The 25,576-nt window shown below is 38.7% G+C and overlaps 1 protein-coding gene across 42 annotated transcripts in view; it reads right to left on the bottom strand.

The window, feature by feature from the left end:
- arvcfb (ARVCF delta catenin family member b) overlaps positions 1 to 25,576 on the bottom strand; it is a 265,441-nt gene that overhangs the window by 78,282 nt on the left and 161,583 nt on the right. For 24 of the 42 annotated variants that reach the window (XM_078952635.1, XM_078952629.1, XM_078952628.1 and 21 more), the window contains 3 exons: positions 17,605 to 17,763; positions 10,321 to 10,961; positions 2,352 to 2,854 (listed from right to left, as the gene is read on the bottom strand). In XM_078952635.1, coding sequence (XP_078808761.1) covers positions 2,352 to 2,854; positions 10,321 to 10,961; positions 17,605 to 17,730 — 1,270 coding nt within the window. In that variant the 5' untranslated portion in view covers positions 17,731 to 17,763. Of the gene's footprint in view, positions 1 to 2,351; positions 2,855 to 10,320; positions 10,962 to 17,062; positions 17,084 to 17,604; positions 17,764 to 25,576 lie in introns of all 42 variants that reach the window. The other 18 variants (XM_078952617.1, XM_023958697.2, XM_078952608.1 and 15 more) reach the window with 1 other exon arrangement.

The raw sequence follows: 25,576 nt of genomic DNA on the forward strand, positions 1-25,576 counted from the left end.
ATCGGAGTGGGTCTTCAAAAAATTATAACATTTGTCATTAGCCAGTGTTGTGAAGAGTTTTCCTAACAAATATCAATAGCTGCATGTGTTCCATTTTAATATAGAATAAACTTTCCATTCCCCTCATTCTCTTCTAGATAACATCATAAAATATATTATAAGGTTACATAATAATGTTTTGGGAAATAACACTATTTGTTTTACAACATCGTTTAGTAGTAACCTTTTTAACCTGCAAATAGGAAAATGCCTCTGAGACTGAGAATTGGCTCATTAAACTACAGCGTGCCCCCCTGATCGAGCAACAAGATGAGCTCTCCGAAAGATAATTCACACGGATGAAAATGATCTAATAAATGTTGACTAATTACAGCAATAAATATACAGTTATTGCCACTTACCAACAAACTGGGATTTGGACAGTTTTGTGTTTTATCATCAGGTACCATTAACTATATGATGATGCAGCTTTATATCTACTACAAACTAGGTTTGAGAAATGCATCCCGTCATACAGCTGTTACCAATATACAGAAACTGCAAGAACTGATAACAGCAAGATAATCTTTGCTTATTATCAGAGGGACATTTTAGCTCTTTAGCTCCAGTGTTGACATTCTTTCAACTACCGTAACTCTTCTACCATTTATGTAATTAACGCTTTCCAGCCGATTCTGAAGCAGAGAAAAGCAACTTTGCACTGACAGGCATCACTGTGTTGGTAATGTGTTGCACATCGATACAAACCCGATGTGAAAAGCTGTTTTTCTCCGAGTCACAACCAGCTGATCATGGCTATTGCATAAATAAAGAGTTACAGTATATCAAAGTACATGTATGATTTAGGTGTCACTGGCAACATGAAAGGGTTAAGCTGTGTTTTTCAACCTTTTTTGAGCCAAGGTACACTTTTTCATTCACAAGCCACACCAGCAACCATAAATATTTTTAAAAGAGAAACTTTTTATTGATGTAGAGTTCCTCCATGATCTCACGTGGATTAACGGTGTCACAGTAACCCAATGAATCATGGGAGATGTAGTGAAAACCAGTGGTGCTGATGCCAGACAGACTCACATATCCGGGGCGTCATTGTTTTACTCATCGTTTATACGGTCTGGCATCAGATCCTGCACAGATGGCCCTGCTTATGAAAGACATGGTAGATGTTGAGAGATCCGCTGCATTTAAATTGAAGAGTTTCACAAAGACGTCGGCAAGTTACTTAGAATGAAACCTGGGCCTTTTCTGATGAACATGGAGCTGATATTCTGGTGATGCTGAATGTTTTTTAGATCAGTGAAAATTACTAATTTCCCACCTGATCATGTCTCACTGGTTGAAAAACACTGGATTAAGCCACAGTTGGTCCAGAACTAAATGAGGATAAAGTATCTAAAAACAATTACTTCAATGTCAAACACATCATCCCCCAGTTAGGGTTCACCATCTCGTCTGATTTTTTTTTTTTTTAATCCTCAAGCAGCCAGAACAAAGCATTGCAAGGAGAAAGATTTTTATAATGTTGGTATCTGGCTCCAGTGGGTTAACACACGTTTTGCACAAGAGGAGGCAAATGTGTCATTCTGTGTTTTCCAACCCACTCAAAACATTTGTCTACAAGAGGAAGGAGCTCTGTGTGAAATGTCTTTAATGTGTCACGGTCCCTTCTTCCTATGGATGGCAAGCAAGCTCTGCTTTCACCGCAGAGGATAAAACCAAACTTCAAACCAAAATTCATAATTCAACAGTATTACAGCTGCAATGAAGATGGTGTTGGTTATGTAACTGACCCAACGAAGAGCCACATAGTAGATCTTGGCCTCACCCTGATCTAAAAGAACACACAGCTGGTCTTACTAACTCTGACAAAGCTATCAGAAATAGCTGCCTAGTATTTTTTAGACCAAAATTGCTGTTGAATTCTAAAGTCCCACAAGTCTTATCCCAGCCAGTGTCAAACTGCCCTCAGTCAGGGGGACTTACAAAGCAGCATAGCTTCACTTCAACTTTGCAGCTACTTGATCTTTGTCTTGTTGTACAGTTCCTGTGTATTGTGTGAGTGACATCTTCCTGATTTACATTGTGTTCTTGATCAAAGACAGGCTAAACAAACCAGATTTGCTGTCAGGTCCAGTGATTACAGCTAGACGTTGCATGACAACAACCAAAAAAGCACTCAGTGTGAACATTAAGAGTTCTCAAATGTCTCAAATGGACAAGACGCATCAGTTTTAGGTGAGAAATGGCTGACAGCGCATGTATTGGGTATGAAACAGTAGATACTACGAGGAGGGTACAATAGTCTTTTCTAATATTAAGCTTTTAAGTTTTGGAAAAGTTCATCCTACCTGTGATGAGTTCTCGAACCTCCATGTCATTGGTTTTCCTCAGGAGCCGGATCAGCGCTGGGATGCCATCGCAGTTCTTGATTGCCACTTTGTTTTCGTTGTCCTTGCCGTAGGAGATGTTGCGCAGGGCACCGCAAGCCTTCCGATGGACTTCTGATTTGGGATGATCCAAAAGACCCACCAGGACAGGAATTCCTTTCAGCTGGCGTACATCCTTTTTGATCTTGTCATTTTCGTAGCACAAGTGCTGCAGGTAGGCAGCGGCATTGGACTTGACGGGATCGATCGGGTGGCCGAGCATCGCAATGACTTCAGAGAGATCAGGGTCCCTCCAACGTGGATCTTTACGGATACTATCGATAGAGGGGGAGCGCCGCCCGGCCATTCGGTCCAAGCTAGCCATGCTTCCTCTCTCTGGTTGAGCCAGTGGGGCTGAATACATGCCATGGATATAAGGATGGCGCTCATCAATCAACTCTGCCTCAATGGGGTCATCTGGGTATCTACAAGACAAAAAGATAAGAGCAGTTAGGACCTATCCAAGAAGAATAAAACTTTGGAGAACACCAGGACAAGAGAAAAAGGCTATGTATAGTTTGTAGTTGTTTTTTTAAGGTTTTTTATGATAGCAGTTCTTTGGAAATGAGACAGGATACAATGTATTATGCTTCAAATTCTGTGTCAGGTAGCAGTAACAAACATGTCATATTTCAACCAACATCAAGCATGAGAAAAAGGTACTGAGAGGCAGGAAAACACTGTACAAAAAAGACAGGCGCTTCACAAAGAAACAGAGACAAGGCAACACCAAAGAAGACGCTTTGATGGCAAGACTTATGAAGTTTTTCTTTTTTATGAATCACAGAAAAAGAATTTGATGTTTCTTTCCCCAGAGAACTAGAAAAAAAAAAGGAAAAGATCTATGCTGTCCCCGAAGGGAAGACTGCGAGCCCCTGCAGTGCCTCCAGAACTCTCTTTACTCACAGCTTCTAACACCAGCCACAAAAATTTAATGACCAGGACTTCTGGGATTTTCCTGATAGCATTATTAGGGTTACTCACTGTTAGCATTGGGGACTTGAAGAATATTGGGCTTTACTTGTTTTTAGTGACGGAAATAAGCAGCAAAGCGGTCAACGCAGGGGGTTGTCCTTCACGGAGTCGCCATTTTTTTGAAGCCGGATGAAATCGCTTCTCTACGGTTTTTTGCTCCACAGACAGCCTCATAAATTCTTCAGTGCAACGCGGGGGGAAATATAGAAGCTGGAATTCAGTGACAGATCATTTGTTGTTGGAGTGCAGGCAACTTGTTTTTACTTTAGGCTCTTTAATCAAGGGAGGGATTTTTCACTTGCAGTCAGGACCCAATCTGGGGAATCCAATTTAACATCCATTGACAAGCTGCAAAAACATTTTATGAAACACATCTGATGTGGAAAGAAAAGCAAAAATATTGGTGGGGATGGGGACTGAACTTAAATGAGGGGTTGGGCAATTATCCAGCCATCATCACCCTCTTTCTCGTCTTCATCCATCTCCCAGTTTAAGACTTGTTTACCCTCAAAACAGAGACCAGATGGTCTCCTCTCACCATCTTTGATGTATGGTGGTTGGTTGTGCAGCAAAACGACATCCAAAGTCAGCGCAAATGTAAAATCGAGCACACATTTTTATGAGTTTTATGTTAATTATGTTTGGTGTGTTTTTTTGCAGGCATCCTGAGGAGGTAGCAGAGGGCTCCGCAGGAAATTTCCCCTTGGCTCTGGCAAATTTCTCTTTAAAAAAAATAAAAAGACTCACAGTAGCATATTGGCTTTTAAGGCATTTACTCAACTTTGTGCGACTTTGCTGCTAGAGAAATCAATACAAGATGAGGTGGGATATTAACTTCTCCCCAAACAATCTGTCAGGATATTAAATCCTCTGTAATGACAGAAAGGAAAGAAGATTCATGGGAGTGGAGTGAGATGCTCCATCTGTGGATTACAGCTCTCTTCAAAAAAGTACAATAAAAAAAAGAGGGGAAGTGCTGCTACAGGTTCAGCTATTAAGTAAAAACTAAACAACATGGATTTGACCTTTGTATCATTATTAGCAGTGTTTAATTGAAGATACATAGGAGCAACAATCCAACATCAAAACCCCACAGTTTATAATGAAGTAAAAGATTGCCGTTTTTACAATAGGTGAAAGCACCAAAGTTTTTCACAATACAAAATAAATATAATAAGAATTGTATGGCCCCTTTGAACTGGCCTCATTGACTGAGCGGCTGCTTTAGGCCCTTTCACCCCCAGCCGCCTCTGCCACCCTGGTCATGACAAGTTCATGAAAAACAAAAACAAAAAACTTTTTTAAAATGGCTGCTTTTCTGTTGCTATTTTGGGATGATCAGCAAGATGGATCTTTTGGATTTCCTTGCAAACTGATTTTTTGGTTAACCACGCCCAAAGGCCCAATATGTTCATATAGCTTGAGCCAGGGTGTCATGTATCAAATTTTCACAATAATCCGGCAAAAAATGTACGAACGACAGGGAAACGCTACATTTGCGAGCTTGCCACAATAACCCTGTTTAAAATCTGCAATTTCTAAAACCAATATTTAAGCTGGCAGCCTTTTGTGAAAATTTGTGAAGACCGCAGGAACTGAAAGTTTTGTTTTTCCCATTTTGCAAAAAATTGTGATACATGTCAAATTGTCCTGCTTTGCCACAAAATGGCCACCAAACCATAGGTCCTGTGCAAATCTGATAATGATTTCAAAACTCCCTTTTAATATCCCAAACACGTGTGTTTTGCTTTTGTCAGTGGATGTTGAAGTGTTTTTTGAGACCTAAAAGAGATTTTGGCCCTATTAACTTCTTTGACAGCTTCACCAGCTGTGATGTCATCATTTTGAAGGGCCTATACCATGCTATTCTTAAGCTTTTTATAATAAACCCTATCCACATATATGATAATGTATTACCTTTGGCACCCAAAATATTTTTTTGTTTATTAAATCTTAGTTATTTTCTAGAGCTCCTCTCCTTCTTGAAAGTAAGACGACTCGATCTCTGAGGCACCTGCTTTCGCTTCGTGTGGGTGCCCATTTCATGAAGACAACCTTGAGTCGGCCTTGTCAGCGTGTCTGCGTCTCACCCACGAAAACAAACAACATCCAAACATTTGCAAAGATGGGTGTGCATATTGTGTATTTAAAATAAAAGTGTTTTTGCCAAACACTGTAAGCTCTACGGAGAAAGTGGGTGTGTATGTGTTAGCCTGGGGGCGGTGCTGGCAGCGCAGACTGTTCCTGGAAGGGGCTGTTCTCACTTGCCTATGTCAACGCTCATCAAAACACCACTTTAGAGTTTCTTTTTGTATGGAATTAACATTATAATACACTTAAAAGCTCAAAAAATTGATTTTGCATGGTGGTTCACAACGCCCCTTGAAAAAATCTGCAAGCACAATTGCTTGCAGATTTTGGTAAGTTTTTGAGCATTTGGTTTGGGTGTAATTTTCTCTCAAAGAGAAAAAGAGTTGCAAAAACAAAACATTGTCCTTGCCAACTGCTAATAGACATTAATATGCCAAAGAAAAATGTACATATGCTCATGCTCCCCAATGTTTCCATTTCTATAAACTAGATTTTCTTTGTCATAACCTCTTCGACTAAAAGAGCAAATAGTTCACGGTCTTTGAATCATCACATCATATAATCTGGATGAATAAACCACCCCCTTCCCTTTTCTATTGCATTCTCTTTCATAATGTGCCACATCATGTCTCTTCATCGCAACCATGTCAATGCACTGATAATATGGACAGTTGTGCAGATCTGTTTAGATCTAGGCTCATGCAGCAGGTCTTTGGTAAAGAAGGCATCACGAGGCAGTGGTGGGAATGTCAGGATTTGCATTTAAATTGCTCGCATTGTGTGTGCAAGGAGGAGTGTATTCATGGGTTTTGAAAGGGCTCTTCGCCGCCAGACGCGATAGTCTGAACCTGATTACCGCAGATCACTCTTCTTGTTAATGGAGCTGCTTAATGTCCGTGCTATTTGTGCGCATCTGCATTTATCCAAAGATGCGTGGCGGCTCTTGTTTCGTGTCTGAATATGAAATGCATACGTGTCTGCAAACTTTGGCACTCATTTATTCAACTAGTTATTTTCTCGCATCCTTGTTATCCCGCTTTCTCCTCATCTTGTGTCAATTATTTTCGTCATCTGTCAGTGGCAGCCAAACCCTGCTCTCCAGCAGTCCCATTGAAGGAGACGAGCTGCAGAGGATTACTGACAGGAGTCTGATGTTTGTATCTCATATTTGCACACATACCATCTCTGCCACATTAATGAGCCTCTCGGATCCTCTCTGTGGAGCTGATTGGCTATTCTGAAAATGCCAAAGTAGTAAGAGCAACAGATAAATGGTATTTTCCACTACTGTCACCATTTGTTTTGTGCCAGTAAAGGCATGAAATTAGAGTGTGCTTCTGAGAAATCATAAACCTGAAAGATTAGCTATCAGTTTAATCCCCTTGGCAGGTTTGAGAGCTGGCCAGTTTCACATCACATCTATGCGCCATTCCCTGCAGACGTCTGAGGATTAGATTAAGACCACCTCGCCTCTCTCAATTAGGTGATGAGTGAGGGTGAGCATGTGTGCAGCGTTTATAGACTAACGTTCATGTGTTTGAGCGCTGACCCCCGCGTGCAGGTGGGCTGGAGAAGCAAAGTGGATCGCCCAGGGAGAGATGAGCCATTAGAGATTAGTTTAAAGATGCCTGTGTCTTCTGGCAGAGTTCAAAAGCGGCTATTAATCAGAGCAGCATAAGTCACCTACGCTCACGGATAGGTGCTCATGGCCATACAACATCTCACAAACATCTAATGGATCAGTAAGAAGGGGTGGAGGACATAAAGACAGATAATTTACACTTTTCCCTACAATAAAAATTAAAAACTTCCAGAGTCCATTTTGCACATTTTTTTTCTTGTCTTCTGCATCCTAATTGGCTGTTGACTTTGCCAATCAGTGCCGTGTCTCCTGTAAGGAAGAAACCTCCTGTTTGATGAGAGTCAGCTGTTTTACCATCACTACTGACAGTTTACAACTCTTCGTGCTTAGTGTAGGCCTTCATTCTCATTGTTTAACATCAAACAACTGTAATATAAAGCTACATTCGCACCACCCTTGGAACTGCGCGTTCAAGTGGCCACTTTTATGAAAGGTCTATGTAAATTCTGCTGTTTTAATCCTTCTTGACCTTACCGCTGCATTTGACACAATGAATCGTGATATTTTACTCTCACGATTAGAACACTCCGTTGGTGTGAAAGGCACAGCGCTTCAGTGGTTTAAGTCCTACTTATCCAATAGGAGTTTTTCTGTCCAACTGGGACCATTCTCATCCACAAAGGACCCACTTGGACATGGGGTACCTCAAGGCTAAATTTTAGGCCCCATTTTATTTTCTTTATACCTGCTTCCGCTGGGCTCCATCTTTGAAAAGCATCATGTGTCTTATCACTGTTATGCAGATGATATCCAGATTTATGTACCCTTAAAATCTAGGGGGAGTCCAGATGAACCTAAACTTCCTCCGCTTAAATGAAAGTAAAACCGAGGTCCCTCTGTTTGGGAAAACGGACCTCCTGACAGGATGCAGCAGTGCCATTGGATCATTAGACTCTAACAGATCTTTTTTTAGGAATCTTTGGGTTACTTTAGATTGTAGTTTTAAATTTGACAAACAAGTTAGTGCAGTGGTTCAGTCCAGCTTTTATCATCTTAGATTAATCAGTAAAGTGAAGCCATATCTCCCCCCTGACACCCTGGAAAGTGTTGTTCATGCAACTCCCTTTATTCCAGGATCGACCAGTCTCTCCTCCACCGTCTTCAGCTGGTCCAGAATTCAGCTGCCCGACTACTAACGGGGACCAGACGGCGTGATCACGTCACACCAATACTGCGCTCGCTGCACTGGTAGCCTGTTTCTTTTAGAATTGATTTTAAAATCTTACTCTTGGTTTTTAAATGTTTACATGGTCTGGCACCTCCTTATCTTTCTGAGCTCCTGCAGAGCCATCGTCCTCGTAGAGCTCTGCGATCTGTAGTCCAGATGCTCTCAGTTGTTCCAAGGACTCGACTTGTAACCAAGGGGGACAGAGCGTTTTCAGTGGCTGCTCCTAAACTCTGGAATCGTCTTCCCCTGTCAGTGAGATCTGCCAGATCCTTAAATGATTTTAAATCTGTGCTAAAAACTCATGTTTTTACATTGGCTTTTAAAACCAGAGAGAATGATAATTAGGCAGCTTTTGATTTGGTGTTTTCCTTTATTGATGATTTTATTGTTATCGTTTTATCGTTTTTGGTGGACATTCACTTATATACAGTAGAAAAAGAAAAAAACAAGAAGAAGGCCCTTCCTGCTTGTCCAGTGTGAACACCATGGGCTACAAGCTAAACCTAGGTCCTTAAACCCACATTTAGTGCGTTATAATGCATGTCAAATGCCCAGTGTATCCATTGCTTAAGAGCTTGAACCTTAATAAAAAAAAACTCACTACTCAATCTGTGCATTAGCACACAAATGATTTCACTGTTGTGGGAAATAATAAAAGTGAGGCACGGCTGCAGAAAATATTTAACTTTTAAATTCTTTATTCTTTTCGTCTTGCATCTACGGCAGTATGTGAGTACGCCACTTTACCTAAAAGATGCTTTACAGCATAACTGGACATTTACTGGAGGAGTGTGAGTACTTCAAGCTGTAGTTCGTTCTTTTGTCTTGAGAAATAAATATGAACCACAGAATAACATATCAGCTCTCAAATTCAGGAAAAACTGAGAATTTGTGAATGAGAAACACAAGAAAGTCAAGATTCCTGTCTGTGCAAACATTTCTATGAATCCATTACTGCATGTTTGTGTATGCGTACAAGTGTGTGGGGAATATGCACTCAGCTGTTGGGACTGTGTTGTGACACATGTAAGGCAAACTACAAATGACTCGTCATAGCAATCGTCTCTTACTTGGTAAATGAGGGAGTGACACATTTTGTCAAAATAAAAATTTTATTGAGTGACTGTGCGTATGCACTATGTGCAAATAATGTGCTCCAGATTCAAAGCAAAGCCAAACGTGAAAAACAAAAAGAGTCTTGTGAGGAATCTTTTCTAAAAAGGTTCCACATTTTTTAACAGATGAGCTTTTCCATCAATGTGGGTGTGAATACATTAGCTAAATTTAGGTGATTTAAAAATTTTCTTGCTTTTGTGGTTGCTCTCCATCATATCTGCATTCTGCCAAAATATTTAAAGCCTAAGTGGTAAATAAAGACCATAGAAGTATTAATCGGCTGTAAAAAAAAAAAAAAAAAAAAATTTTCATTTACGCTTTAAATATTGAGATTTCAATTCAGGCTTACTTTTAAAAAGTTTTATATTTTAAATAGCCTGACAGAAAGGTAGAGGGCAAAGCTTCAGTTAGAAGCTGAGGAGTTTGTTTCTACACATTGGATTTAGAGGTTATGCTCCTCTAATCAGTTTGCTTGAAAATTTAGAAAACTTTTAGAAGCTAAGGGATAAAGACTTCCTCGCCAACTTTTTCCCCACACTTTTTGACAATTACTGATCTTCACCTTTGACACAAAGAAATGCCTTCTTTCCATTTGTAGGAAAAGGACAATAAATTAGTGTTTCTGAAAATGTCTATTTAATGCAAGTGTTTAACATTAACTATGTTTTTTTTTCATGATATAAAAGAAACTCCTTTTTTCTCTTTCCAACATTTCTGATGTTCTCTTACATCAAGATCCTTAGTCAAACATAAGAGTAAGCACACCTAGCATTCAAAGCCAGATTATATTGTTTAGACCAAGTATTGATCAGTTAACAATACAAACTTTTGAAAAAGATGTTACTGTTTCGAACAATGCACTTTCAAAGGCAAAACAGAAGAGTAGTTTTGACCCTTACCTGACTCGAGGCATATCACGAAGAGGTTCCCGGTGAGTGCGGCCCCGGTTAGTTCCTGGCAGGGTGCGACGGCTAGCAGTGGAAAAGTCAGGTTCCAGCTCATATGGCTCCTCCTCTTCAGGGCCCAAGCTGCGGCGATCATCTTCTAAACCATATGGCTCAGGCTGAAAGCGCTCTGGTTGTGAGCGGTTCAAATCTACCGTGCTGCTCCCCATGGGAACTTGAGGCTGTGCCATATGGCCATAATCATCCTTGCGAATAGGTAGTGTGTAGCTGTTCTCTGGGCGATAACTGTTGGGCATGTATGGGTAGCGCGGCGGCCTGAAGTTAACACCACGTGACAGACTGCCATAGTTGTCCGTCAAGTCTGCATATCCATCGTGAAGGCCGTAGTGTCGCACATACTGGCTTTCCGGCGTTTCAACGTAGGAGTCATTGTAGGAGTTGTTGTAGCCTCGCGTCAAGGTGGATGTTGCTTGAGGGGTGATATAGCGCTCACTTCCATTCTTCATGTATCTGCGATCAATGGAATCTGCATAGCTGCCCAATGGGGATGTGCCCTCAGGCAGGGGTAAACCATCAGGGCCAAGGGGTACCTGACGGACTGTCCGGGTGGTCACAGTCTTTACCATCTTGGTCACCTGCAGAGATGATTACATGCACCAATAGGACAGTGTCACATGACATGAGAGCATATCTAATTCATCTTCAAGCATTTCATATAAAGTCTATGTACATAGTAAAGAAAAAAAGCAAAAATTAAAAAAATGAAAGCCCACCATTTTTTGTTCAAAATGCCAACTGTCTTATCAGATTTTTATCTGTCGATATTAATGTTCTTCATCAATGAGTTGAAAAAGATGGATGCTTAAAATAAAGTTTAAACCCTGAATGTGTGCAGATTTTAAGGATGAGCTCAACAGCTTGTGTGTTTTGTCTTGTGCTGTAACAACTACTTCACTGGACCATACCAGCCTGTAGTACCACACGGTGGGGGAATACTATTTAGTGAGGAACTTTATACACTCTTATTTTCCTTTTTTGCTTAAATTCAATACTTCCTGTATCGTCTCTTGGGCCTAACAAAGGCAGATTGCAATCCAAAACCTCTCTGGATTTTCTGCTAATATAGAAACCAATCTGCTACCCAATCGACATGGTTGAGGACATAATAATAAGGTATTATGTTGCCTCCTTGAAAAGTATTTTCCTAATTAGTAAGGGTGATAGAAACAAATAATCATCTTCTTCGTCTTGTATTAAAGGAAAAGCAGATTCTAAGATGCTCATCCCCATCTATCAAGGAAACAGCATTATACGTGTAAAAGCAAAAAATGAAAATAAAACATGATGGTACGGAAAGCTATCAAAAAACTGAGATCGACTTTGTTCTGCACAGAAGGGTGCAAAACAAAAAGCACTAACCACATATTGGTTGTTAGACAAGCTATCCTCATTAACTCGACCGAAACAAGCCGAAGTTTGCACTGGCCTCGTTTCTTGATTAGACTCTGACTGAGCTAAATAACAATGTCCATTTCAGGAACATCAAGCTTCATTTCCATATTCCAAGCAATTACTGAATAGTTCCCTCTTGATGCCACCCTGTCTTGGATTGCACAGTTAAAAATAAAAAGGTTTGTTTGCTTCATTAACATGAGCTGCTAGCGGAATAAGTAAGAGTGTAATTATTACCTTCTACAGTTTTTAAGGTGGTGGAGTACATTGGGATGTTTTGCAGTTGATGTCTTAAAGGTACATGTGTCAAACTCGAGGCCCGCGGGCCAAATGTGGCCCGCCATATCATTTTATGTGGCCTGTGAGAGCATAAAAGTTTTTAATTTCTTAAAATAAAAATTGGTGTGTATTTATTTATATCTAGGGGGAATTGGACTTGAAATATCAGATTGGGCAACTATACGTTAGAACTTAAACACTGTCCATATAACCTAACCGAACCGAATCAAATTTAAAAGGATTTATGCTAGAGTAACAAGTAAACATATGTTTTCTATGCAACTGTAATTGTCACTTTAAAAAGTTCGAATAAATAAATAATGAGTTATTTAACATAAAGGAGTAGTTACGTTTATTTTACATTACATTTAGTTACATTTACAAGTTATATCTGGCCCTTTGAGGACGGCCACTATGCTGATGTGGCCCTCAGTGATAATGAGTTTGACACCCCTGTCTTACGGACATATAGATTTATATCATATGCTGAAGAATGAGGTGTTTTTAAAAGCCATGCATCTAAAATTTCTCCTCCTATTTCTTTTTAATGAATGCAGTCTGGTTGATGTATTGATAAATAAATAAATAAATCACATTTAAGTTGCAGAAAGTGTTCAATGAAGGCTACAGCCACCAAATCTTGATATCGTAGGTCAGCTTTTTAGGCAATTTGAAGGAGCTGTAAAGAGAACCATCGGGCAGGTTTAGAAGACTCTGATGTAAGCCCGAGTTCAAAAGCCGTTAAACTGTCATGTTAGGGTGAGATGAGGTCCTCAAGCCGCAGTGGAGCCTCTGAAATTTGCAGAAGTTTTATTAACTGGACCCAAAAAAAAGGAATTGCTGAATTGGTGAAGAGTGCGAGTTAGGACAGACCCAGCAGTCTCACAGATTTCTCTGTATTTTGTAGCTCTGAAGGCTGTGAATGACAGCAATAATGAAAATTGTTCAAACCATCGCCGTTAGACATAGTCATTAGCTGTTTACAAACTGGTAAAATGGAAGAAACTGTAGCAGGTGTCAAACTGTCCAATTCACAGCACTCTGCAGCCTCTCACTTTAAAGAGACTGATGCAGGATTGGCGAGACAAGGAGAGCTTGTAATTTATGCTGTTAAGCAGCCTACAGGGCGTGTGGGGGGGAAACTTAGCAAAAATCCACATGGTTTGGCTTCCTATTGAGTCTTTCATGAAAGTTAGATAGTTAGAATGTTTCTTGTGTGGTCTACTCTGATTGGGTTTTATCAAAGAGAAAAAATAGTGCAGACTTTATTGGTCAAAGCCTAAAGTGTCTCAGACTCCACTAAGACTCTGCTAGCAGGAAAAAGAGGGGTTGGATGATGGCCGAGGGCATTGACATGACATACTGGGACAGGCCTGTAACTAAATTTAATTATGGATTAATTTACACACACAATGAAAACCAACTTACTTTGAATCAGTGAAGAAATTATAAAATAGCAGTTAATCTACTCTAGAAACCCACTCATGGTTGTTTCACATTTTTTATGAGAAAGCTTTATAGAGGAGAGACAAACAGCTAAATGTAGTTCTATATCATCAATTAGACATGTTTTCTACATCGATTCTGTCAGAGTGCCACTTTTCTTTTCACTCCCTAGTATTTTAGCGATACAGCTGCTGCTAAATCACAAGAAACATGTTTACCACTGAAGAAACAGCTAAGACTGTAGATCAGAAACTTGAGAGAAGTGTCTGTGTTTTATCGTTCAACAGTTGGATGGCGGAGAAACCATCAAGGGAGAGCAGCAGAGAGTGCACAGTATGCAAAGACTTTGGTTCAAAAGCACATAGATAAAACTGAGCTAGTGAGAAATGACAAGAGATGGGAAAAGGATGAGGGTTAAAAAAAAGAGGAAACATAAAAACAGGGAGTGCATAGGTCATTTGAGGCCATTTAAACTTTTTTTTTAGCGGTATGGTCATTGGCATTTCGACCAGATATAAGGTCATTAAACCCATTTGTTTACAAAAACTGACAAACTTGCAGTTCAAAAACACCAGTTAGTTGTTTGTTTGCCACAGAGGCCATTTTAGAGGTCAGAATGGGAGAGTCACATGTCGATTTAACAACTATGAACCCATGACACCAGTTCTTTGTTGCAGAGGTGGAACGGTCAACTTCTGATGTCCGGTTCAATTTCTGCTGTACCCACCCATCTGTGTTCAAGTGTCTTTGGTCAAGACACTGAGCAAAACATTTTCTCCCAGTGGCCTGGTATATGCCGGTGCATGGCTACCTGCCACTATTGAGTCTTTTTTTTCCCATTTTGTCTAGGTTTAGTGATTTATAAAAACTAAAATCTTGAAGTTAAAGAAAAAATACCACCCCAAAAAAATATCTGGGATTGAAGCTGGCCTGAATGATAGCAGTTAAATGGTATAGAGTGTATCCATTTAATTTTTGTTTCACCAAGCATATAACGCGTATGTTACGCGCATTTAAGAACGCGTGGTAAGCGTGTCTTGAACGTGTGTTAGCACATGGTGTTCACAGTGGACTGTTGCTACCCGATCCTAGCTCATGTCCGACACCTAAAGTTGAAAGAGGCTTGGTGAGAAATGTTGAAGCAGTGCAAATCTTGCGAATCATGCTCCAAGCTTTTTCTTGCACAGCTCTATTCCAATTCATAAAAGACTTGGTGTTGGAATTTCTTCCGGGCACAAACTGGCAATTATTAATTTCTCCTTTGTGATCAATTTTCAAAGAGTTGACACCTCTGTGAAGTGTCCCTGAAGTCCCTAAAGTCCCTGATTGGTCAAAGTTTGACCTTGTTTAACTTTTGTACTTAGAGCCTGAAAACGGTTGTAGAAACTTGCATAGAAACTGATAGTAACGTCTGAATGCGTGAGCTTTGAACGCAGAAGCCCGACAAGCGCATATAAATGTATTCACATAGATGTTTCACTGGATGTAGAAACTTGAACGCACATTGTCGAACGTAGCTTGAGGAGGAAGTAACAATGATGCCCACCAAGTTTACTATAATCATAAATTTGTTTTCAGCTAGGCCTGTAGAATAAATCGCAAATTTATCGTTTTCGCGATATCGAGCTGTGCAATATGCATATCGCAAAAGACGGTGAATATCACAATAACTGGTTACTTTAGATGTGCTAAAAAAATCTTATTGCAGCTTAAAGTACTTAGCAAATAAAATAAGTCCATTAATGCATTTGACTAATCGGATGAAGCCCTTTTGTGTTAGATGCTCACTTCCCTGGTAGACTAGTTTAATTTGGAGTATAATTTAAGGTATGTTGACTATTTTAACTGCAGTGAAATGGAAATGCTGTTTTTAGTTGTTTGTTCATGTATCGCAAGCTATATCGTCGTCGCAATATTAATCACTAATATCGCATATCGCAAGTTTTCCTCATATCGTGCAGCCCTATTTTCTACCCAAAGTGACTTTTAGAAAACTAAAAGTCTTCTATGTCGTAGGGGGGGTAAAACACTGTCCTTCTCTCTTCATGTCCTCTGTTAAAGCCCTTTATCCGTAAGGCTATTTGCCGTGTCTACTGTTGTAAATAATTTTTAACAAGTTCTTTATGCCAGTGCTTAATAGCCTGCAAGTGTGCGAGTGTGTGGCCAATCACGTTTCAGTAAACAGACTGGAGAGCAATGGGTCCTCCCTGATGTGGGATTAGACCAGGCTTTTTAATTACAGTTTCACACTCCCTGGAGTGAGAGCTCCACACAGCGCTCCCCACTTCTCTGGAAGTCTTGATAACAGCCAACTGTAACTGTGTCTAAATCTGTGTATAAAGTGCAGCAACACAAGCTTGTAATCATCATCTAGTCAGTCTTTAAATGTGTAAACATTCTAACCCTACTCTACAAGAAATCTAGTGGCAGGATTATAGGACAATGCAGTTACATAAATTTGAAATAAAATTTAGGAAAATAACGCTTTTTTGTAAAGAAAACAGAAAGAATGACACTTTTCAAAACGATTTTATAAATCTGTTGAAATAAACATTTAAATTTTCTTAAAAAAGCTGTTTATTCTGGAATATAATAATGGAAAGTAACTATTTTAATCAACAAAACTCATAATTAAATATGTTGGTTGAAGAGTATTTCTTCCAGTTAACTCTATTTTTTAGTTTTATTGAGTATTCACATTTTTACTTGTTAAAGACCCACTCTGATGAAAATGGTGTTTTTAGCATGTTCTACCAGCCTTTTTGTGATGATGGAGAACATATAAAAAGTGAATTAAGCTTCAATTTGTATTCCTTTATTCAAATTGCAGTGAAATATTAGTAGATTAAAAAAACTGTTTGAGAAAGCTTGTAGATGGACCTAGAAACTATGCTGGGTGGGCCACAAGCTTCTACCCCATTCTGATGCAGCTACTTGTACATGACTGGATCCATGTTCGTCTTTGTTTTCCACGTCTGAGCTGGCATCTGGCTCAAAACTTTACAGATGGATAGTTCCATTGCTCACCATTTTTGTTGTACCATTAATTTTAGATCGGTGGTTGAAGGGCTGTAAACTAGCAGGTGAACGTGTAAACAGATGGGTGAAATAGGCACTGTCCTGCCCACAGCTCAGGTTGATGAACTACTACCACTGCAGAAACTATGTCCTAAAAAGCGCCACAGGTTTATTTATTTTGCCTAAAAATGCCTAAATCATAATTAAAAGACCACTGGGAACACTTAACATAGATCAATAAACAATCTGACTGGGTCTTTAATGTGTAATTGCAGAAGATACCTTTTAATCAATTTCTTTTGTCCCACAAAATGTTAAAACTAATTTTAAAGAGAGAGAAATAAACATGCAAAAACATTGAGTTCTACTCAGAGAGCAGAAAGCAGCAAGCGGTGGCCTAAAACAAAAGTACTATAGAGAAAAGGGCTTGTGTTTAGTTTGCGATTATGCAGAATGTGATGTGTGCTGCTACTGCCACTTTATTTGTGCGTATTAAACTCAGCAGGTGACAAAAGCGATTGTGCTATAAAAGTAAACTCACCTTCATGTTTGTTGACACATCCTTACAGAAAAACGACAGAGTACAGTACAGGATGAATCAGGAGAATAGCTTTTTAGAAGCACACATCTTAGAAATTATCATTATTTTTCTTAACATTGCATAAGTAAGGCTAAATTATCATTATTATTCTTAACATTGCATAAGTAATGCTACGTGAGGGATCTAAAGCCACTTTGGGCATTAGAATTGTGGGATTTAGAGTTCTTAAGAATGGGAATCAGGGAGTGGAAGTGTGTTTCTTGGCAGCAGTAATCCAAATCCATAATTTGAATATAAATTGAAATGGATAATATACTTAGTAAGGTTTCTTGGAATGAGTTGACAGTGATCCTTAGAATGCAACAATGCAACTCTTCTCAGGTGTCTTTCTAACAAGTAACGGTGCAATAATCATAATCCAAAAGCAGATTTCATCTTTTTTTTTCTACAATTTTCAAATTAAGATCTTTAAAAAATCTAAATCAATAGACATTTTGTTTTGAATCTGTAAATAGCAAGCATGGCACAGTTTTCTGCCTCACCTTAGTTTCTGTCCGCCGCGTAGTTCCATCATCGGATGTGACGACAGAGACGTGAGAAGTGGGAGTGCCGGGATCCTCTTCTATGGTAACGGTCTCCTCCACCACCTCCTGCGGCTCCTGCATCATGGCCAGGGGTGTGGTGTTAATGGGGCTCTGCTCCTGCACAGAGTGTGAGGACAGTAATAAATTGAAGAAATCCGGACTATTAATGCAAATTTCCATAATTGCTATCAAGCACAAAAGACCAAAAACAAGAGGGACTCTTCAGAAACAGAAGGATTAATCTTCCATTGTGCGACGGCAGTATTGAATTACATTAGAATGCAAGAGGGGCAAACAGGGATTATTCAATATTAACAACACCTGCAATTTACAAAAACACATCAAACAATTAATAAAACCGAGAGAATAAAACAACCCACATGAATTTTAATACAATCAATTAAAAAAGTTTAATTTAGTTTTGGAATGAATGGATTCAAAAAAACATTTTTGATATAAAAGAAGCATGAAAATCAAATTAACATGATATGAATTACAAAATTGATCACACATCAACACATTAATATATACAAGTGTATTAATTGTATTCTTTGTCAGCATTACAATATTTTTATTGTTTTTATTTATTTATACCTTTATTTATTTTCCAAGTCACAAATAAGCTATTTTTCAAAACAGCATCTGCTCCTGATTCACAACAATTTGACTAAAGACGTACTCAGAAATACAATTTTGAGGTTAATTTCCTTTTTTCATTTTTCCTCCATCATCAGAAAAATGCCACAAGAGCATGTTAAAAACTAAAGCACAATATCCATCAGAGGGGGTCTGAAAGTCCTCTTTAATGCACATGAGTTCATGAAGGATTTCATCATAACCCATATCATCATTTTCCCACCACCATGTTTGACAGTGAAGGTTTAATGTGTTTTGCCTTTGGTGCAGCTGTAAATTACTTGTTTGAGGAAAATAAAAAATGAATAAATAAATAATATTTAAAACAAACATATATTGTTATCTCCACTACTAACTGCATTATCAATCAGTTAGTAAAATCCAGTATGAAAATTAACCCAACAGTATTCTCAAGAATTTCCAGAATAAGGTGTTCTAACCTGAAAAACACAAAGTATATAGGTTTTATGTATTTTTGTAATAGTATGTTTATGTAATTTGTAATAGCAATATAATGACAAATGATGATAAAAACACTTTTAAGTACAGTTAAAATTTTACTGAAGCTTCTTAGTTTTAATCTATTTGTTTTCATGTTAACAGGCAGTAAAGAGAGTCTGCAAAGATTCCTAAAATAATGCCTCTTTCAACCATTAGCCACTCTTTCCACAAATGCAATGTGGTCAGATAAAAGCATCCACAACAATGCCAGTCTTGGCTGTAGTGGCATTTAAATCGGGAGTTTAGAAGTAAGCTCACTCACAGCAAAGCTGCTCCATGAGGGCACAGAAAGGTCAGGAGAAAAAAAAAAAGATTGTCTGGAAACATTTGTACCAGGGTTTAACTCAAGTTTTTTTTTTGTCCTGGATGTCACAATACATCACAGTATAAACCTCAAATAGAAGAAAAAGTGACAGTTTTCTTTTTACTTGTAAACTGTTTTTCTGACTAACAGCTTGGAAATAAGCTTTGGAATGTAGCTTTCCCAAATCTGAGAACAACTGCACAATCAATGCCATTTCCTTGCCACATTTGCTTCCACATCTTTTATAGAGGTGCCTTTAACTTACTATCAACTCATAAAGTAAAGCACCAGGGTACACGTTACTTGCATGAACGTTTTATTTGAACCATGACTTATAAATCCCAGGCTAATGGGTGTCTACTTTCTTTTTTACACCGACTATAGAGTTTAGCCCCAATTTTGCTGAATAATTTATGACAAAATGTAACACAATAAGCTTTGTTGCACAACCAATTCTGTGCAAGGCTTATTTTACGACCCCATGAGAATGGAAAGCTCTTTTCTTTTGACCTGACACATAAAACCTTGGAATTGAAAGAGATTGCACCTTCTTTTAACTGTTAACAGAGCCAATCCTCTAAACTAAAAAAAGAGCAGTTCGTCATCCTAACCTACATTGCAAAAGATGGTTTCAGAGAATATTTAGAACAGCAAAAAAATAAAATAAAAAAGTTTAGACTTCTGATATCGGTATTTAAAAGAAAAAATAGAATCAAGATAGTATTTAAATCAAGTTATCAATAATGTGTCGTTGCTCCATAAGAGTAAATAATTACAATTGTCTAGTAAAATTATCACATGAAAGAAATGAAGTATATACATATTTTCTAGTAAACCGCAAATGCAGAAAAAATAAAAAACCTCCACAATCACTGACACTGTAAAATAGGTTTATTTCAAACAAAAAACAAAGCCTAAATTTTGCTTTTTTTAAAACATATATTTAATCTGTTGCTTTGGATAAAACTATGGATGAAACTGATATATTCAGGTGAGGGGTGTAACACAAAAAGGTAAAAGATAACAACATGTCTTCAGCAATCAGTGCTATCCTCTGTCTTTTGTGTGTGCGTTGTATAAAATGTCCTCAAAATTAATTTGACCAAAAACATATTTCTTCTCCTTTCTTCTTTTTAAGTTCCACTATGATCTTCTTTTGAAATATTGTAAAAGTTTTCCCAGTGGTCTTTTGTTATTATGATACAATTTTTAGCTAAAATGCAAATACCAGTATCGTTTAGCACATAGTTTCTTCAGAGCGGCAGTTGTTCATTAGAAATTGGCGCAGGGCAATCCCACTCCCACTACCCTTCTCCGTTACTGAGAGCTCTCCGTTTACAAACTCTCTCCTGCTAGTTTACAAGCCTCACACCCCCACCTTACATTACCAGTGCAACAAAATGCCAAGCAATATCTGAGCTATTCTGCCGTACAGTTTTGAAACAGATGCCACCTCAGATGAGGAAAATGAAGATGGATCTAGTCCTACATCAGAATGAAGCGAAGCAGGGAGCTTGTGACCCGCCTTGCGCCTTTTTACATCACAAATAAGCTTTTTTTTTTCAATAGCACTTTTTCGATTACTGATTCACAACGATTTAAATAAAGAAATACTCAGAAATGGAATTTTAAGCTCAATTTCCTTTTATATGTCCTCCATTAGAAAAAAGCTACAAGAACCTGCTAAAAACACCAAAACACATCGGAGTAGGCCTTTAAAACAGTGAACTAGAATGTCTTGTCCGAGGATAGCAACAATATAGAGGACTTTGAAGACACTTTTTTTCATTGATTTGGCAGCTTCTCTCCGGCTTCAAAGCTAAAGCGCTGCTCATTTATCTCCACTCTGTACCGCTGATTTGTCAAAAGGTTGGCTTTTCTTTTTTGTTTCCACTAACCCAGAATTCTGCACCCTCAATGTCCTCTCTGGGAAAAAAAAATCCTGAGCCCCGAGTTTGGCAGCTGATTAGTTGCCAAATTGAAACACATGACTCTAACCTCAAAGTAAAAAAACACAGGTGTGTTTATAATATATAGTTCAAGAGCAAAACAGGTCAGTCAAACTGATAATGAAACATCGTTGCAATTATTGGAAGAAGAACTGAAATGAGTGTAACGTTCCAAAATGTGTAGTAAATATTAGGGATGCCCCAATTCTTGGTTTAAAACCAAACCGTATGTTACACTGTTGTACCGAATCGTAGTAAAAGTGAATCGTTGCATTGTTACTGCGTACCAGTCTGTCTAAACTTTTTGCTGTTTTTTTGTAAAACTCAAATCATATATCGATCCAAAAAAAAACTGTGACCAAAAGTTAAGGCTTAAAACTGAATCATGGCGAAAGTGAGTTGTTGCATCGCCAGGAAATGTGAGCTTCAAATATAAATCATTATATAACGTCCCACCATTTTTTTATTAGAAATACAAGTGCTGTCATGCGATTAATATTTTGTGTGATTAATTAATTATGACCTGTAATTAACTAATCTCATTATCTATATTTAATTGCAATTATTTTTAACCTTACTAATTGCACTAAAAAGTCTAATTTTGAGATATTTTGATTTAGATTTGTGACATTGTGTCGCAGTAAAAGATCCAATTACAACAAAAAAATGTCTTTATGAAATTTTCCTAATATAACAGACTTCTAACCTTTACTTTTACACCAACATAGAGTGTATGTTTTTGGAGCTCAATCAATTAAGAATAAAAAAACACAAGAAGACAACATCAGGTCCAGAGTGCTTAAATGTAACATAAAAACAGTAGGAACACTTTTCTGAACAATCCAAAAAAATAGTGATAAAAAACTTCTAATCAATAACATAATACATGCTGGTATACCTTACTCCACAGTTTACCGTCTCATGTGATTAGGCCGCCGTGTACCCCATTAATGTAAATAAGGAACACCTCGCTGGGATAGATAATGGCTGTGGTGTGGCGGGCTTATTTGCATTAGTTCTTTAAAGAACTACAAAATCGTACATTGATGACATCACAGCGCGTGCGTACACAGCGGTAAACAGACACCAAAACGTGCACTGGGAGCGATGTAAGAGGCGTTTTCAGCTGAGTTCAAATGAAACGTTCCTGCAAGTATGTGGCGTCATGTGACTTTTCTTTGAAAACATATGGCATAAAAATAGAGGAGCCTTTAAAGCAGGAAATGCTTTAGGAAATGAGCATCTCACACTTGTTTAAAAGATGCAGGGCTGTTCTGCACACTGTATAAAAGGGGAGTGGGGGGATGAGGGTCGATGACCCTGAGGTTCACCGACGGACCTCTTCTTGATCCAAGATTAATGCAGTGTCTTTCATTGCTCTCTCCCCCCTATCTGCGCATATGCTAAACCCAACATTACAGCCCTTAAATAAATGATTAAAAGCTGTCTGGCTGAGGGCCGTTTCATGGCGGCCACAGGAGAAAAGCCGCTGCTTGTGGGTCGAGGAGAATCAGGAAAGCCGTCATGGGCAAGAGAGATGAGGTAGAGTGAGATAATGATAAGGTGGCATAAAGGGCATTAAGGAAACTGTGCTAAAGGAGCGGGAATAAAGCTCACTTCAAAGAAAAGCTTGTGGAAATGGTTAGTAATTTACAAGATCTTCGTCCCACCTAAAGCAATTTCATAGAAAAAATAAGCACAAACCAACCTTAACATTGAATTTGTTACAAAACGCCAAAATTGTTTTATTCTCTTGAACATACAAAATCAAACGTTCAAACTTTAGCATTATTTCAATGGTTACAAATCCTTTATTGGTTAAGGAGTGAATGATAGCAGTAGACCCTTATAGGTGGATACAGGTACAAAATGGGAAAACCTGTACGGGGCACACAGGTGGCTCGTCCAGGTTTAGATCGTACACCGATTGGTGAACCCATTGTGCAAAAAATTCATGCACTTTTTTTCCACAGGTCGTTGCGAACACTTAACACCCAAGGAGTAGGTACGGGTGACGTAAATGAAACGCAGGGACAAGTTTTCCATTTTTCATAGCCTCCAAAACGTACGCACTGCAGGGGACCACTAGTGCTGTTCAAGTTCCAGCACATACTCATTCTACAACACCTATATGGTTAGTCAATTAGTTAGATAGTTAGTTGTTACTGTTATTTGTTAATAAAGAATACTGCGTTGGAATTATTAATTTCCATTGTATTCATCTGCGACGCAGGAATTTTGTGTTCGGGGGGGGTGAACCGCGAAACTGCGATTATTGTTGCTTCATCACTGCGATGATCAGAAATCCCACACCGTCACAGCTCTAAGTGCGCAATCCTTGCATGCCTGTACTGCGTTTCATGTTTCCAGTCTGACTGTTCAAATTTAGGAAATCGGGCAATCAGAGCGTTGTATGAGCAGGGATTCTACAGGTGTACAGGCCAGCTGACTAGAGTGTGATGTAACAGCTTGCACAACAGCATCACCCCGTATGTCATTGGTGCGTGCAACTTACATTATCCTTAAAAATCCTTCACGATAAGCTTACCACACGCACGACAATGGTACGATGCATTTTTATAGCGTTCTTTATGGTGGCCGTACGAGCCTCAAGGGAGCTGCAAGATACACCTGTGCTAACTTTAAGACGCAGCCATTCCAGTCTATGACCCTCCGTGGACACAGACAACCCAAAAATATGGGTCAACCCCTGTACGGATGAATGCGATCAAGGGGTTGGTGTTGGGTTTGTCTCTCTAGAATCTTTTTGTCTTTAGACTTTTTTTATTAGCTGGAGTAAAAATAAGTTTATAAACCTCCAAGATATACAACACAAATTTCTATAAACTCTAGTGAAAGAAACATCCATAAAGACTTGACCTATCAAGAAAGCTTTGGAGGTCCTGAGGACAAGGATATATTGACAAAGTTGTATTTCCTCGATGTGCAAAAGCCAGACTTCATTTTTAATAATAAGAAAAGAACATGTACAAGTCCTGTAATTGAAATCACAACAGCCGAGACAGCAGCAGCACAGAAGATGAAGCTTCAAAGAGACAGGGATTTGGCTCAGAGGAAGGCCGGAAGATTTGCACAACCTCCACATCATGGTCCGACTCCACAGAGGCTGAAGGCCAGCGGCAGCAGAGGAGCACGGCTGAACCGAAGGATAATGAAACCCCACCTGTCTGAGCTACATCCTGACCAAGAGGAACATCACTGGCCGACTCGCTTCTGAAGTGCGGTCATACTAGGAGTAATCTTTCCATCTAAAAATATGTGCTGTACATAGAAATGTGGAATATACTACTTGAATTCAAAAGTGCTCATTCATAAAAACAAGTGTCAAAATTAGTACCTACAAACCAAACCCTGAGAACCTTTGAAAAATTTTCTGATACATTTTATTACCTCACAAAATACATCCAAGTCTAATAGGAATGGATTGCTGTGAGGAAAAGAGAAAAGAAAGAAGACAACTATGATTGCAAAGATTACACATGAAAAGATCCAGTGTCAGTTCAGTTGCAATCTTCAATCTGCCAACAATCCAACTTTATTCATCACTTGGCTTCCATGCAGGTAAGGTCACCTGGGTAGGAGAGAGCAGATAGAGTTGCCAAAAACTAATTTCAGGAAGACTAAAGTTGGACTGAAATGCAAGTCAGGACTGACGTGTTTAAGGATAAAGATTGAACACCGTCATGAGTGAGTGCTCTTGACTAAATTAATTGAGACCTTTAGAACAATAGCAAAAATTGAATAAACATTTGTTCCTGTTTTAGAGTGAACAAAGTGGAGTGGCTTTTAATCCTGTTATCCAAGAAAGGGTGAATGCGCCTTCCTATTACAGGTCCCAACTGAAAATGTCATTTTCTGTATTTTTTAATTATTCCAGTGATTCTATACAATAGACGGTATTCTAAAAGATTGAGCCATATTTGTTACCTCTCAGCTGGAAAACAGGGCAGATAGTTCACATTTTAAAGAAACTGTGGAGGGTTTTTTCTTTATTATTGTTTTAACCTATAATTACATAGAACAGCTTTAATGAGAGGAAATTAATTTATTGAAAAACAAGGATGCAAATGATCCTCAGTACAACCCGCAGATCCACCTGTGGCCCCGGAGCAGTTCTACTGCAGGAACTGGGGCCTAAGGCATTGCTTAAGGGCACTATAATGGAATAACAAAAATGGGGCAGAAACCACAGTGCCTCAGTCCTAACTTGTTTTAATCCTATTGACCCAGGGAGTTACACCAGGGACCCACCAATAACCATTTAACCACCACTGCACCAGGAGTGTTTTTTACATGTCTTTATGCAAAATCATAGGAAGTTGCAAAAATGTTTCTTTACCTGAAGGATTGCTACTTAATGTTCCTTGAAGTAGCAGCAAATTCATGTAAACAAGAAGAGATATTAGCCTTTTTACTTTAATATCACAAGGTGTTGCTGCAACATTAAAGTTTAAAGCCTGAAACCCATTTGGGCTCCATCAAATGCATTGTCTTGTATTTGATCATTTGATTTTCTGAG

The sequence above is a fragment of the Oryzias latipes genome, chromosome 9 (assembly GCF_053564925.1).
Source record: "Oryzias latipes strain Hd-rR chromosome 9, Olatipes_Hd-rR_3.1".
Lineage (NCBI taxonomy): Eukaryota > Metazoa > Chordata > Actinopteri > Beloniformes > Adrianichthyidae > Oryzias > Oryzias latipes.